Source organism: Hemitrygon akajei, chromosome 4 (assembly GCF_048418815.1).
Source record: "Hemitrygon akajei chromosome 4, sHemAka1.3, whole genome shotgun sequence".
Classification (NCBI taxonomy): Eukaryota; Metazoa; Chordata; class Chondrichthyes; order Myliobatiformes; family Dasyatidae; genus Hemitrygon; species Hemitrygon akajei.
In genome coordinates this window covers 53,661,384-53,675,099 of record NC_133127.1, presented here as the reverse complement: position 1 = coordinate 53,675,099, position 13,716 = coordinate 53,661,384, and the positions used below count along the sequence as shown (strand labels likewise).

General features: G+C 44.4%; 1 protein-coding gene and 1 long non-coding RNA gene across 2 annotated transcripts in view; one reads left to right on the top strand and one right to left on the bottom strand.

The window, feature by feature from the left end:
* LOC140726344 (insulin-like growth factor-binding protein-like 1) overlaps positions 1-2,771 on the bottom strand; it is a 41,268-nt gene extending 38,497 nt beyond the window's left edge. Inside the window, 2 exon segments of the mRNA XM_073042609.1 lie at positions 2,238-2,699; positions 2,702-2,771. Of these exon segments, the coding sequence (XP_072898710.1) occupies positions 2,238-2,699; positions 2,702-2,756 (517 nt within the window). The 5' untranslated portion in view covers positions 2,757-2,771.
* A 30-nt stretch (positions 2,772-2,801) lies between these two features.
* On the top strand, positions 2,802-12,827 carry LOC140726345 (uncharacterized). Its single transcript, XR_012098614.1, has 3 exons — positions 2,802-2,999; positions 7,061-7,905; positions 11,600-12,827. It is a non-coding gene; the product is annotated as an uncharacterized lncRNA (long non-coding RNA).
* Positions 12,828-13,716: the final 889 nt, after the last annotated feature.

Here is a 13,716-nt window from a genome sequence, read left to right as displayed (position 1 = left end):
CATGACATTTCAAGTGTTCATCTAAAACGTCCTTATACCGTATGTGAATGAATCATTTCTAGCAGTGCCTGGCAGATTTCTCCCTCAGGGTGACAAATTTCTTCCTCAAACCCCCTCTAAATCTCTACACTATATTACAATTGAGCACCCTGTTCATACAGTAAAACTCCAAAGATCAGAGCAGCATAAAATACTGGAGGAATTTAGGTCAGGCGGTGTCTAAGAAGAGAAATGAACAGGAGGCAGTTTAGGGGAGAGACTTTCTTCAGGACTAGTCTGAATGGATCTTCCAGCAAAAGCAGAATGATAAAATCATGAATGATGCTTTGAAATAATTAGAAAAATGTAAATTGACTCCAGTCTGAAAGTAAAAGTAAAAACCATTCCCTAATTTGTTTACTTTCTTTGAATTGTTTTTCAGGGTATAAAACAAGCTGGAATCCCAACAAAATACATTTCCAGTACTTACCTGCTTGTTCTATGTTCTAATATTTGTGTAGGTCACAAATTTAATTTGACGGTAATGTGAATTGCCTGGGATGCCTCCCGGTATTGACTGCACTTCATAGATATACAGTAAATTATCAAACAAAACCCCCCACACATGCACCCTTTCGTAGCGCCTGTACACATAATACCAATGGAATTCAAATACCTTAAACTTCCATTAAAACTTATCTAGTCTTAGTTAACTTAAAACGGCTAGTTATCAAACATTTTAATTTACAGTCTGGATAAATGGAATTCCTATTCACCCCAGACCAATTTATAGTCGACTGAAAGAGGTCTTGGAGTAAAACGGTCCAGTCCCTTTATTCCGGAATTCTCGGGCAAATTTATGGATCGTAATTCCAGGGCCGAGGTCTCACAGTTTTCTCGGGGCGTACGTCTTCATTTCGCCGCTTTCTGTTGTTTCCAGGTACACATGGAGAAAAGAGTTTTTTGGAACAATCGACAGAGACCCACGATCTAACCGGGCAAGCCTCCCCCGCACTCGTTCGCCAAAGATCATCCGTCCTAACGAAAGTCGATAACCTGAGCTAGTGATTGATGGAGTTTCTATTTGCCAGAATACCCAATTGCCACGAGTAGAGGCCGGCTCAGATCAAGGGGCACGCCTCAAATATTCTATTAACTAGGGTGGCAGCTGTTTCCCCATCTCCTGTTTGATGTTCACACAAGCGCCTTCTCCCAGAGGGACCAGGAGTGACCCCGGCCATATATCTGCACAATGTCGCTGACAGTAGTGCTTCCTCGGGAATCACAGTTGAAATAATCGGTGTCGGCAAAGACTAGGTATCTGCCAGAGACCAATGCGCTAAATTAAAAGCGTGAAAGGGGAGTCCAGAGGGAGCTTGCAAACAAACCTCGGACAGTTGGGGGAATTTGTAGACACGGCCGGGGCTCATTAGTTTTCTCGGAACCCGATAGCCAGCTGTTCGGAGCACGAGTCCCTTTATTGCCCCTTTTTACATGGCAGATCATCAGAGTGGGCATACGTGCGGACACAGGGAGAAAGTAGCGAAATAAAGGGACAGGAGAAGTCCCAGTCTCTGCCTAACTCTCACTTTCCGCCGTGCGTCTCCTCTCCCCAGGATGGTCTCGTCTCCCCATTCCGCCCTCCCATCTTTGGCACTTGCTGCGTCTTTCTATCCGCTCGCCTTCTCAACACCTGTCTTTTCTCCCCTTTGTTTCCGACCCACTTTTTCTGTTCTTTTCCCTCTCTCAGAGAACCAGGGGGAGCAGCAAACAAAAAGTAAGGCAGAGACAGGCAGACAGATAGATGGATGGATAGGAAGAAGAGGAAACGAGAACGATAAACGAGAGAGACGGATACACCACGCAAATGAAGGAATAACGGGAAGGCGGGGGTGGCGCAGGGGAGGGGGTGTGAGAAAAAGGGAACGAGGAAAGGAAGAAATAAGTGTTCGGCCAGCATGAAGTGCTCAACAATTTAATACAATTGTTCCAGTCCACCCTTCCCCTTCTCCCTCGTTCAGTTTCCCCCTCTACACTTGTTCAAGCTCTCCCTCCTCCGTCCCCAACGCCTAATTTCCGATGTCCTTGCGCCCACTTTCCCTCCGCCCCTCACTTCCCTCCCCTTTCTCCTTCTGCTCCATCTCCTATCTTTTTTGTTTCCTCATCCCATTCTCCTGTTCTTCGCCTTCCTGCTATCTCCTTGACCACCAACCCCACCCCACCACGCCGCCAACCCCCGCTCCCTGCCCTCTTCTTACCGTATTTGCACTCCCCGTCGTGTACTTTGTGGATCTTGCCCTTTTGCTTGTGCACGGACAGCCAGCTGGCCAGATGCAAGGCGCAGATAGTGGGATAGGTGTTAGTGTCCGACCCACACACTGGGTAGTCGTGTTTGCAAACGCAGGACCCGGTGCCCTCTTCTTCCTCCCCTTCCTTCCCCTCCTCCTCTTCCCGCCGCTGTCCGTCCGCTGAGGTCAAGCACACGTATCCGGGGGCGCAGCGGCCGTGCCTTAGACCCCGACCACCGCACCGCTCGTCCTGAACCCCCAGGCATCGGTCACAACAGCCGCACTCGTCCTTCGCCAGTAGTTCGGGCACTCGGCACTGCACGGCCGGGCAGTCGGTGGGATGGCATCGGCCGCACCCTGATTGGGCTCCTGTGCCCCAGATTGCCCCTCCGAGCATTAGCACCAAGAAGGCAAACTCCATGCTCGCGGCTCCTGTGAGAGTGACCCACTCTGGATCCCAGCTGCTAACTCGACGCACACATCATTCATTATTCATTAGGCTTCCACACGCCAGCGGCTGTGCACATTGGACAGGTTTGGATCCAAAAAAACCCACCCCGCAAATTTCCAGCCAGTCATTCACCATCTTCCTAAATAACAAGCAATGCCTGTTCCAATCGCACCTGGGATCCTCAATGCCTGCCCGGAGTTCACAACATGCCCCACTCACCTTCCCGGATACCCAAGCCCGCTCCCCCATCGGTGAAGCGTCTACCACGGTTTCTGAAGCAGGTCGGCAACAGAGCATTGGGCGCGCGATAGGCTTTTTAATGGTCGGACTTCGCAGTGTTTGAAAAGAAAAAAAAGACTTGTAAACACGACTGCACATAAACGCGAAGTCTTTTTTGTTTCACGGCAACAAACAATCTGCTGGAGGAACTCAGCGCGTCGAGCAGCATCTGTGGGGGGAGAAAGGGGTTGTTGACTTTTCGGGTCGACGCTGTGCGTCAGGACTGTGCATTTCCCCTCTCAGTAGCTACTCGACCCTTCCAGCAGGTTACAATATTGCTGTGAAAGCAAAGGGCATTGCGTTCCTGTGGCGCCTTTCGCCATCTGACGACACTCCGAAAACTCCGGGGTCACCAAGGTACTTTTGAAGTTGCTTTTCCCACAGTGAAGTAAGAAAGGCGTCAGACATTCTCGCGCAGCATGAAATTGTCAGCAGGAATAAGATATATAATAATAGTGCCCCTTTCTTTAAAAAAATGATGGAAATATAGATATTGATCATGCCGGTGAGATTTATTGTTAATATTGGTGCGGACTATCATATGTAGAGGACAGGACAAAGCAACTGGAAAACTGGCACCCTTGCAATAGCAGCCTGGATTATGTGCTCCAGTTTCTGGAATGGGACATAGTCCAAACGCTTTTCACTTGGATGTCAAGAAAACGAAGTGCTCCGACCAGTTCTTGCCAGTTTTTAAAGCTCACCTTGCCTGATTGTTCTGAAAGCCTCCCTGCCCCAGAAGGTCACCTGGTCTGACTGATGCAGTTTAAAAGTCTTTTCTCACCTTTTCACCTTCTTGCAGAGGGTTGTAAATTTAGTCGGCTTTATCTTGGATACCAGCCCACAAAGTACCTAGGGCATCTTCAAGGAGCAGTGTCTCAGAAAGGCAGCGTCCATTATTAAAGACCTCCAGCACCCAGGGCAATGCCCTTTTCTCACTGTTACCATCAGGGAGGAGGTACACACACTCAATGAATCAGGAACAGCTTCTTCCCCTCCGCCATCCAAATTCCTAAATGGACATTGAACCCTTGGACACTACCTCACTTCTCTAATATCTGTCTTTTGCACAAATTTTAATCTACTCAATATACATATACAGTAATTGATTTACTTATTATTATTATTATTATTATTTTATTATGCATTTTCTTCTATATTATGTATTGCATTGAACTGCTGCTGCTAAGTTAACAAATTTCACGTCACATGCTGGTGAAAATAAACCTGATTCTGATTCCTTGCATTTTGCCTCTCAGTCACTATTTTCTTCCTGGCTCCAGGTACCCCCTCTGGTACATCAATTGACTTCTCTGCATTTCTTCAACTACCTGTCACCAACATTTTCTTAGCCTCTCCAGCCAGCATTATCCTTATATCCATTGAGTTCCTATTCATGAGACCATAGGAGCAGAATCAGGCCATTTGGCCCATCAAGTCCACTCTACCATTTCATCATGGCTGATATTATTCCCCTCAATCCCATTTTCCTCCCACCTTCCAATAACTTTTAGTACCCTGATTAATTAAGACCCCATCGACCTATGCCTTAAGTGTCCTCAATGACTTGGGCTGTACAGCCATCTGTAGCACAGAATTCCACTCTCTGGATAAAGAAATTTTTTCTCATCTCTGTTCAAAATGGATGTCTTTCAATTCTGAGGTTGTGCCCTCTGGTATTAGACTCCTCTACTGCAGGAAGCATCTTCTCCACATTCACGCTGTCCGGACCTTTCAAATTCAAAAGGTTTCAATAGGGAGGAGGCAGAAGAATGGGGTTGACAGGGATAATAAATCATTCTAATAAATCACTTCCAAAGCCTTCCTGCACCTCTGAATTTTGACTTTCTCCCTATTTACAAAATAGTGCAAAGTGAATGACCATGCATCCCCTACATGATATTCCATCTGCCACTTCTTTGCCCGTTCCCCCAATCTGTCTAAATCCTCTGCAGGCACCCTGCTTCCTCAACACTACCTGTCATTCCAACTATCTTAGTATCGTCTGCAAACTTGGCCACAATTTTACTTTAATGTGAAAAGAAGCAGTCCACTGTGGCACACCACTAGTCACCGGTAGGCAACCAGAAAAGGCCCCCTTTATTCCCAATCTTTGCCACCTATCAGCCAATCTACCTACTATACTGCCTTTCCCATAGTATCATGGGGTCTTATTTTGTTAGCAGCTTCATGTGTCGCACCTTGTCAAAGGCCTTCTGAAAATCCAAATAAACAACATCCACTGATTCTCCTTTGTCTATCACAAGACAAAGAAACAGAAGTAGGCCATTTGGCCCATCGAGTCTGCTCCACCACACCACCATGAGCTAAACTATTCTCCCATCTAGTTCCAATTTCAGGCTTTTTCCCCATATCCTGCTTGTTATTTCCACAATAATTCCAACAGATTTGTCAGGGAAGATTTCCCCTTGAGAAAATTATGCTCTTTGGCCTATTTTATCATGTGACTCCAAGCACCCCACAAACTCCTCCTTAATAAGACTCTAACATCTTTCCAACCACTGAAGTCAGGCTAACTGGTCTATAATTTACTCTTTTCTGCCTCCCTCCCTTCTTAACCAATGGAATGACATTTGCAATTTTCCAGTCCTAAGGACTCATTCCAGAATCTAATGATTCTTGAGCGATCATTACTAATGCCTCCAATCTCTTCATCTACCTCTTTCAGAAAACTGGGGTGTAGTTCACCTGGTCCAGGTGATTAATCTGCCTTCAGACTTTTCAGCTTCCCAACCACTTTCTTCTTAATACTAGCAATGAAACTTACTTCTGCCCCTTGACACTCACACTTCTGGCAGTCTGTTAGTGTTTTCCATAATGAAAATTGATGCAAAATACTTATTAAGTTCCTCTGCCATTTCTTTGTTCCCCTTATTACCTTTCCAGCATCATTTCCCAGCAGACTGATAACCACTCTTGTCCCTCCTTATATGTCTGGAAAAAAACTCTATCCTTTTTTATATTATTGGCTACCTTACCTTCATGTTTCATCTTTTCTCTCTCTATGGCTTTTTTAGTTGCCTTCTGTTAGATTTTATAAGTTTCCTAATCCTTTACCAACCCACAAAATTTTGCTATATTATATGCCCTGTCTTTTGTTTTTATGCTTTCTTTGACTTCTTTTGTCAGCCCAGTTGCCTCATCCACCCTTCATCTTTGAAAGAAGACTCTTCATCTTTGGGTTATATATTTCCTGCACCATCTGAATTTTCCCTACAATCACTAGCCATTGCTGTTCTGTTTTCATCGCTGCTAGTGTCCCCTTCCAGTGAATTTTGGCTAGCTCTTCTCTCATGCCTCTGTAATTGTCACTGATACATCTGATTTTATCTTCTACTTCTTGAACTGCAGGGTGAATACTATCCTATTATGATCACTGACTCCTAATGGTACCCTTACCTTAAGCTTTCTAATCAAATCTGGGTCCTTACATAAAACCCAATTTAGAATTTCCTTTCCCTCAGTGGACTCAAACACAAGTTGCTCTAAAAAGCCATCTGACAGGCATTCTACAAATTCCCTATCTTGGGAATCAGGACCAACCAGATTTTCCCAATCTACCTATATATTGAAATCTCCCATGATTGTCATAACATTACCCTTTTTACATGCCTTTTGTACCTCACATTGTAATTTGTAGCCCATATCCAGGCTACTGAGTGATGGCCTGTATCTATCACTCATCAGAGTCTTTTTACCCTTGTAGATTCTTAACTCTACCTATAAGGATTCTATATCTTCTGATCCTATGTCACCTCTTTGTAAGGATTTGACTTTATTTTATCAACAGAGCCATCTCATACATTCTGCCTACCTGCCTGTCCTTTGATACAATGTGTACCTGTAATGTGAAGGGTTTGTTTACTTGCCGGTTGAAAGCCGCTTCCACCATGCTGGTCGTTGATTTTCCTGTTTGAAGGTTGCAGCAGCTCTTTCCCATCGGTTGCCTTGCACGCCACGTCACTGGTGTCCCCTTCCAGGCACCTCAGGAGTATAAGAACAGCACATATGAGAGACTCACTGGTTTTCCTTCATCTCCAAGGACTCACCTTTACGCTGGGGTTGCGACCAATGCTGAAAAACCATTGGGAAACTATGCCACAGATTCAGAAGAGCCCAATTAGCTAAGTATCGATTTGTGGAATGTTCAGTTTTGTAATTGTGTAACTTGGGGAGATTTAATGAAGTACCTGTTGAATTTGAAATGTTACTGAATGTTTAATGTCCTAGTTTTTGTAACTTGGGTGTCTTAGATGAGTACTTGTTTGACTTAGCTGTTTGCTGAAAGTTTTACTGTTTGTCTGTAAATAAATGGATAGTGTGCTTTTGTCTTCTGTCTCAATTACCAAACCCGTGAACCTGCTTCCGCTTAACAGTATCCTTGGATGTTAAGCTCCTGTGATCTTCTTTCAACCATGACTCAGTGATATCCTCTAAATCATACCTGCTACTCTCTAACTATGTTACACAATCATCTATTTTATTCTGTATACTGCATACATTGAAATATAACATCTTCAGCCCTATATTCATCAAACCTTTTTGATCTTGGCTGCCTGTTACAATTTAACATTCCACTGACTGCAGTCTTGCCCTATCATTTGCCTGTCCTTCCTCACAAACTCACTACACACTGCACCTACTTGTATACCAACTGCCCCAGACACAGCCCTATCACTCCTGTTCCCATCCCCCCACCAAATTAGTTTAAACCCTCCTAACACTTCTAGCAAACTTGCCCGCAAGGATACTTGTATCCCTCGGTTCATGTGTTTTCAACGCACTGCACCTCTGATCTTTTCAATTAACATCCCTTAATACCTGATTTCTGCTCTATTTCAGACGTACCTGGAAACCAAGATCCCATTCTAGATGGCAAAAATGAAGGTAAAAGTCCAGAGTCCCATGAGTCTGGAGGTAGAAAGCCTGAAGGCTGAAAACCAAAATCCTCAAGTCCGGAGGTAGAGGTCCAAAAGTTGGGTCTTCAAGTCTGAGTCAGGAATTGGAGGTTGGAGGTCCGATGTCAAGGACTGGAGACCCGGAAATGGTCTACCCTGGAATTGGTGCCTGCCTGCGGGTGGGAATGTGATAAGGGGCTTGTTTTGCTGTTGTCTTGTTTTGTTCTGTTGCTCTCCCGGCTTGTTGCATTTCTCAGTTCAGCAAGAACTACACTTTCCCGTGCCATCAGGAAAGCAAAATGGAGAATATTCACAGAGAATATACAGCCATTTCTGTGACACCAGAGACATGAACTGTATGATGGCAGGGCGTTCAGACAATAATGGACTCCAAATCCACTATGCACGTCTACGATGGTGGTGCTTCTCTTCCAGATATGCTGAATATCTTTTGCACCGTTTGATGCATGGAACGATGGGCCAGTGAGGAAGCCCCCCCACCCCCCTGAGGAGCTAATGTGAGGAAGACCCAAGCCAGAGTTAACCCATGTAAAGCCGTGGGGCCTGATTACATACCCTGTCGGGTACTGAGGGACTGTGCAGCCCAGTTAACAGAGGTTCCATCAAATGTCAGAATGCTGTGTATCAACTATAGCTCAGCTTTTAATATGATTATTTAATAGCTTTTAATAGGGACGGGAGAATTTCCAAAGGATTGGAGGGTTGCGAATGTTGTTCCTTTATTCAAGAAAGGGAGTAGAATTAGACCAGGAAATTATAGACCAGTGACTCTTACCTCAGTGGTTGGTAAGTTGATGGAGAAGATCCTGAGAGGCAGGATTTATGAACATTTGGAGGGGTATAATCCAATTAGGAATAGTCAGCATGGGTTTGTCAAGGGCAGGTCATGCCTTACGAGCCTGATTGAATTTCTTGAGGATGTGTATAAACATACTGATGAAGGAAGAGCAGTAGATGTAGTGTATATGGATTTCAGCAAGGCATTTGATAAGGTACCCCATGCAAGGCTTATTGAGAAAGTAAGAAGGCATGGGATCCAAGGGGACATTGCTTTGTGAATCGAGAACTGGCTTGCCCACAGAAGGCAAAGAGTGCTTGTAGACTGGTCATATTCTGCATGGAGGTTGGTCACCAGTGGAGTGCCTCAGGGATCTGTTCTGGGACCCTTACTCTTCGTAATTCTTATAAATGACCCAGATGAGGAAGTGGACGGATGGGTTAGTAAGTTTGCTGATGACACAAAGGTTGGTGGTGTTGTGGATAGTGTGGAGGGCTGTCAGAGGTTGCATTGGGACATTGATGAGATGCAAAACTGGGCTGAGAAGCGGCAGATAGAGTTCAACACAGATAAGTGTGAAGTGGTTCATTTTGGTAGGTCAAATATGATAGCAGAATATACTATTAATGGTAAGACTCTTGGCAGTGTGGAGGATCAGAGGGATCTTGGGGTCCGAGTCCATAGGACGCTCAAAGCAGCTGCGCAGGTTGACTCAGTGTTTAAGAAGGCGTACGGTGTATTGGCCTTCATCAATCGTCGAATTGAATTTAGGAGCCAAGAAGTAATGTTGCAGCTATATAGGACCCTGGTCAGACCCCACTTGGAGCACTGTGCTCAGTTCTGGTCGCCTCACTACAGTAAGGATGTTGAAGCCATAGAAAGGGTGCAGAGGAGATTTACAAGGATGTTGCCTGGATTGGGGAGCATGTCTTATGTGGATAGGTTGAGTGAACTCGGCCTTTTCTCCTTGGAACGATGGAGGATGAGAGGTGACCTGATAGAGGTGTATAAGATGTTGAGAGGCATTGGTTGGGTGGATAGTCAGAGGCTTTTTCCCCAGGGCTGAAATGGTTGCCACAAAAGGACAGGTTTAAGCTGCTGGAGAGTAGGTACATAGGAGATGTCAGGGGTAAGTTTTTTTACTCAGAGAGTGGTGAGTGTGTGGAATGGGCTGCCAGCAAAGGTGGTGGAGGCAGATAGGAGACTTTTGGATAGGTACATGGAGCTTAGAAAAATAGAGGGCTATAGGTAAGCCTAGTAATTTCTAGGGTAGCGACATGTTCGGCACAACCTTGTGGGCCGAAGGGCCTGTATTGTGCTGTAGGTTTCCTATGTTTCTATGATCATGACTCAGAAGCCGGTGGGTAAACTGTCCTCACTGGGTCTCAACACCTCTCTCTGCAGCTGAATCTTGGACTTATTAACAGAAAGACCACAGTCTGTGTTTGCAGAAATATCTCTAGCTGCATCACACCTAGCACCAGCACCCTCCGGGGATGTGTGCTCAGCCTGCTGCTGTTCACACTGCTGATGAATGACATTGCTGGATCCGGTTCACTGATGACACAACAGTGGCTGGCCTCATCAACATGACGATGACATGGTGTACAGAGTGGATGTAGAGGGGCTGGTGGAATGGTGCAGGCACAACAACTTGAGTCTCAGTGTGGATAAGGTAGAAGAGATGATTGTGGACTTTAGTCTGACCACTGCTGACTGCACATAAAACAGCTTCTCCGTGGAGAGGGTTTGGAGCACCAAGTTTCTGGGAGTGCACATAATGGACAACCACACCTTGTCTCTCAATACTGCCTCCTTAGTCAAGTGCACACAGCAGTGTCTGCTCTTCCCGAGATGAGCGAGGCTCCCCCCTCCACTCCCATTCTAATCAATTTTTACAGCAGCACTGTGGAGAGTGTCCTGACCAGCTGCATCACTGTCAGATATGGGAATTGCAAGGACTCAGACCACAATATCCTACAGAGGATTGTGAGGACATCTGAGAGGATCATCGGAGTCTCTCTTCCACCCATCCGAATACTTATCAGGAGCGCTGTGTACAGAGAATTGTCAGTGATCCCTCCCATATGTCTTCAGGCAGGAGGTACAAAGCATTAGGACAATAACTGTTAGGGTGGGAAATAGTTTCTTTCCCCAGTCTGTGAGACTACTGAACTCCCTGCCACTATTGAGTTCTCACCTCATATGAAGTGTTATACTATTTACTTTTTAACTTGTGATTTTAAATGCACCTTATTATTTTTGGTAATAGTATTTTAAGTGTTGGTGTGTGAGTTATACGTACTGTATTGTTCACCTTGATCTGGAGGAACGTTGTCTCGTTTGGCAATATACATGTATACAGCTGAAATGACAATAAATTTGAATGTGAACTTGCAGTTGTGGTGTTCTATGGAACATTGTGTATATGCTATATTGGTATCAGAATGTGTGGTCACACTTGTATTCTGCCTCCAGCACATCCTTGGGTATGTTGGTTATTTCGATGTAAATATAATACATTTCTCCAGCATTTTCTGTGTTTTGCTTTGGATTTCCAGCATCTGTTGAATCTCTGTGTTAATGGTATTCTGCCTGACCTGCAGAGATCTTCCAGCATGTTGTGTGTGTTGCTTTGTGATAAGTAAATCTGAATCTGGATCTGAGAAATCTCTGCAGAAGATCACTCCATGTAATAATCAGTATCCTGGAAGAAGTGTTTCCTGATATGTATTTCTTAAGTGTTTCTTAAACATGTAGTTTGTGTATAATTTCCAATTCATATTTGATACCCTCTTTCTGCTGCAATATTGTGCAAATTACAATTGTTTTTTTCTCCTTTGCATTATTTCAAGACTTCACTATCTTTCTTTTCCTTTCCTAGTTCTGCAGTCAAACAGTTTAGACCAAAAGCTTTGAAGAGTCAAATGGAACATTTTGAAGGAAGCTGAAGTTCAAAAGAAGTGAAGAAATGTATTTATAATTTACAATGAACAATGAGCAAGAGCAGAATGTTAAGGCTGCCTCTACATGTCCAACTATATGTGGCTTCAGTGTGTCAATGGCATTCTCTATCACAATACACGTGTTTCATTGCAATACTTCGGTCAGTAACTTATACAGGGATCTCAGCATTTCTGGCCAAGGGAGTAATTCAGAGTTCCACTTTGAGCACACCAGGCTACAAATCTATTGAGAATAAAAATCCTCATCACCCTTCGAAAAATTAAATTCCTTCAAAACTCTGCTCATCACCCTTGTTCTTGCTGACAATGTTAAAGCTACAATGCCTCAAAGATTGTTTTCAAACCCTTCCAGCACTTATCTTTCTATATACAAGCTCATGCAGCCCTTCAAGCCTTTGAAATCTCTGGGCTGCTCTTGGTGGTAACTATACTTCCAAGTGCCAATGTCATAATCACTGAAATTACAAAACTGAACTTAACTTCTCCACTCCCTGTTGACTAGGCTCTCTGTTGAAGGCGGAACCGAGAAGGTGTACAGGAAAGACTTAGATTGGCTGGTTGAGTGACTTTACAACGACCTTGCACTCAACATCAGCAGGACTAAAAAATTGGTTATGGACTTTGGGAAACGGAAGTCGGGAGAACACATACTAGGTTTAGCAGTGAAAAGTGTGAGCAGCTTCATGTTCTTGGGCATCAACAGAGGATGTTGATACAATCACAAAGGAGGCACAGCAGTGGCTATACTGCATTAGGAGTTTGAGAAGATTCAAATGTCATCAAAGACTCTACAGATGTATTATGGAGAGCATTCTGATTGGTCACATCACAGCCTGGTATGGAGGTACCATTGTGCAGAGAGTTTTCAACCCAGCCAGCTCCATCATGGGCACTAGCTTGCTCACCATTGAGGATATTTTCAAAAAGTGATGCATCAGGAAAAGGATATCCCTCAGTAAGGATCCTCACTTTTCTGGACATACCTTTTTCTTATTGCTACCACAGGGAGAAAGTCCAGCAGTCTGAACATTTTAGGAACAGATTCTTCCCTTCTGTCAGCAGATTTATGTACGTTCGATTGACTCAAGAAAGCTACCTCGCTATTTCTCTTTTGCACTATTTATTTAATTTATTTTTAAAATTGCAACCTGGATATTTTGTCAAGTTTAAGTTTATTGTCATTGAACCGTATACATGTACACTGCCAAACAAACCAACAGTCCTCCGGACCAACATGCACATCCCTGTATGTATAACCCACACACAACACATAAAGTAATATTACCATAAATCAGTTAACAAATAGTAAGGTTCATTTTCATCACAAGTTGAAAAGTAAACAGTATAACACTACTGGTACTTCATACATGGTGAGACCTGGGTGATGGTAGAGAGTTCAGTAGTCTCAAAGCTTGGGGGGATGAAGTTGTTTCCCATCCAAAAAGTCCTTGTCCAAATGCTATGGTATCTCCGACCTGATGTAGGGGTCAAAGAAATTTATGGATGGATGAGAGGGATTGCTGACAATGCTAAGGACCCTGGGTATAGAGTGCTCCTGATAAATATCTCAGATGGGTGGAAGAGAGACCCCAATGATCTTCTCAGCGGTACTCACAATCTTTCGTAGGGTCTTGCAGTCAGATATCTTGCAATTCCTGTTCCAGATGGTGATACAGCTGGTCAAGACTCTCTCAATGGAGCTCCTGTCAAAGCCGGTTAGAGTGGGGGAAGGGAGCCTCACTTACCTCAATCTCCTCGGGAAGTGGAGACGGTCAAAGATTCAAAGGTCAAGTTTAATGTCAGAGAAATGTATACAGTACACACTCTGAAATGCTTTTTCTTCGCAAAATATCCACAAAAACAGAAGTGCCCCAAAGAATGAGCGACAGTTAAACGTGTGAACCCCTAAGCCCCCCCAGCTCCCCCCACCTGTGCATAAGCGGCAGCGAGCAATGATCTCTCCTCCCCACCACAAGCAAAAAAGCAGGCATTGGTACCAACACCGAGCCCGTGTGCTAAGAGATAGCAAAGACAC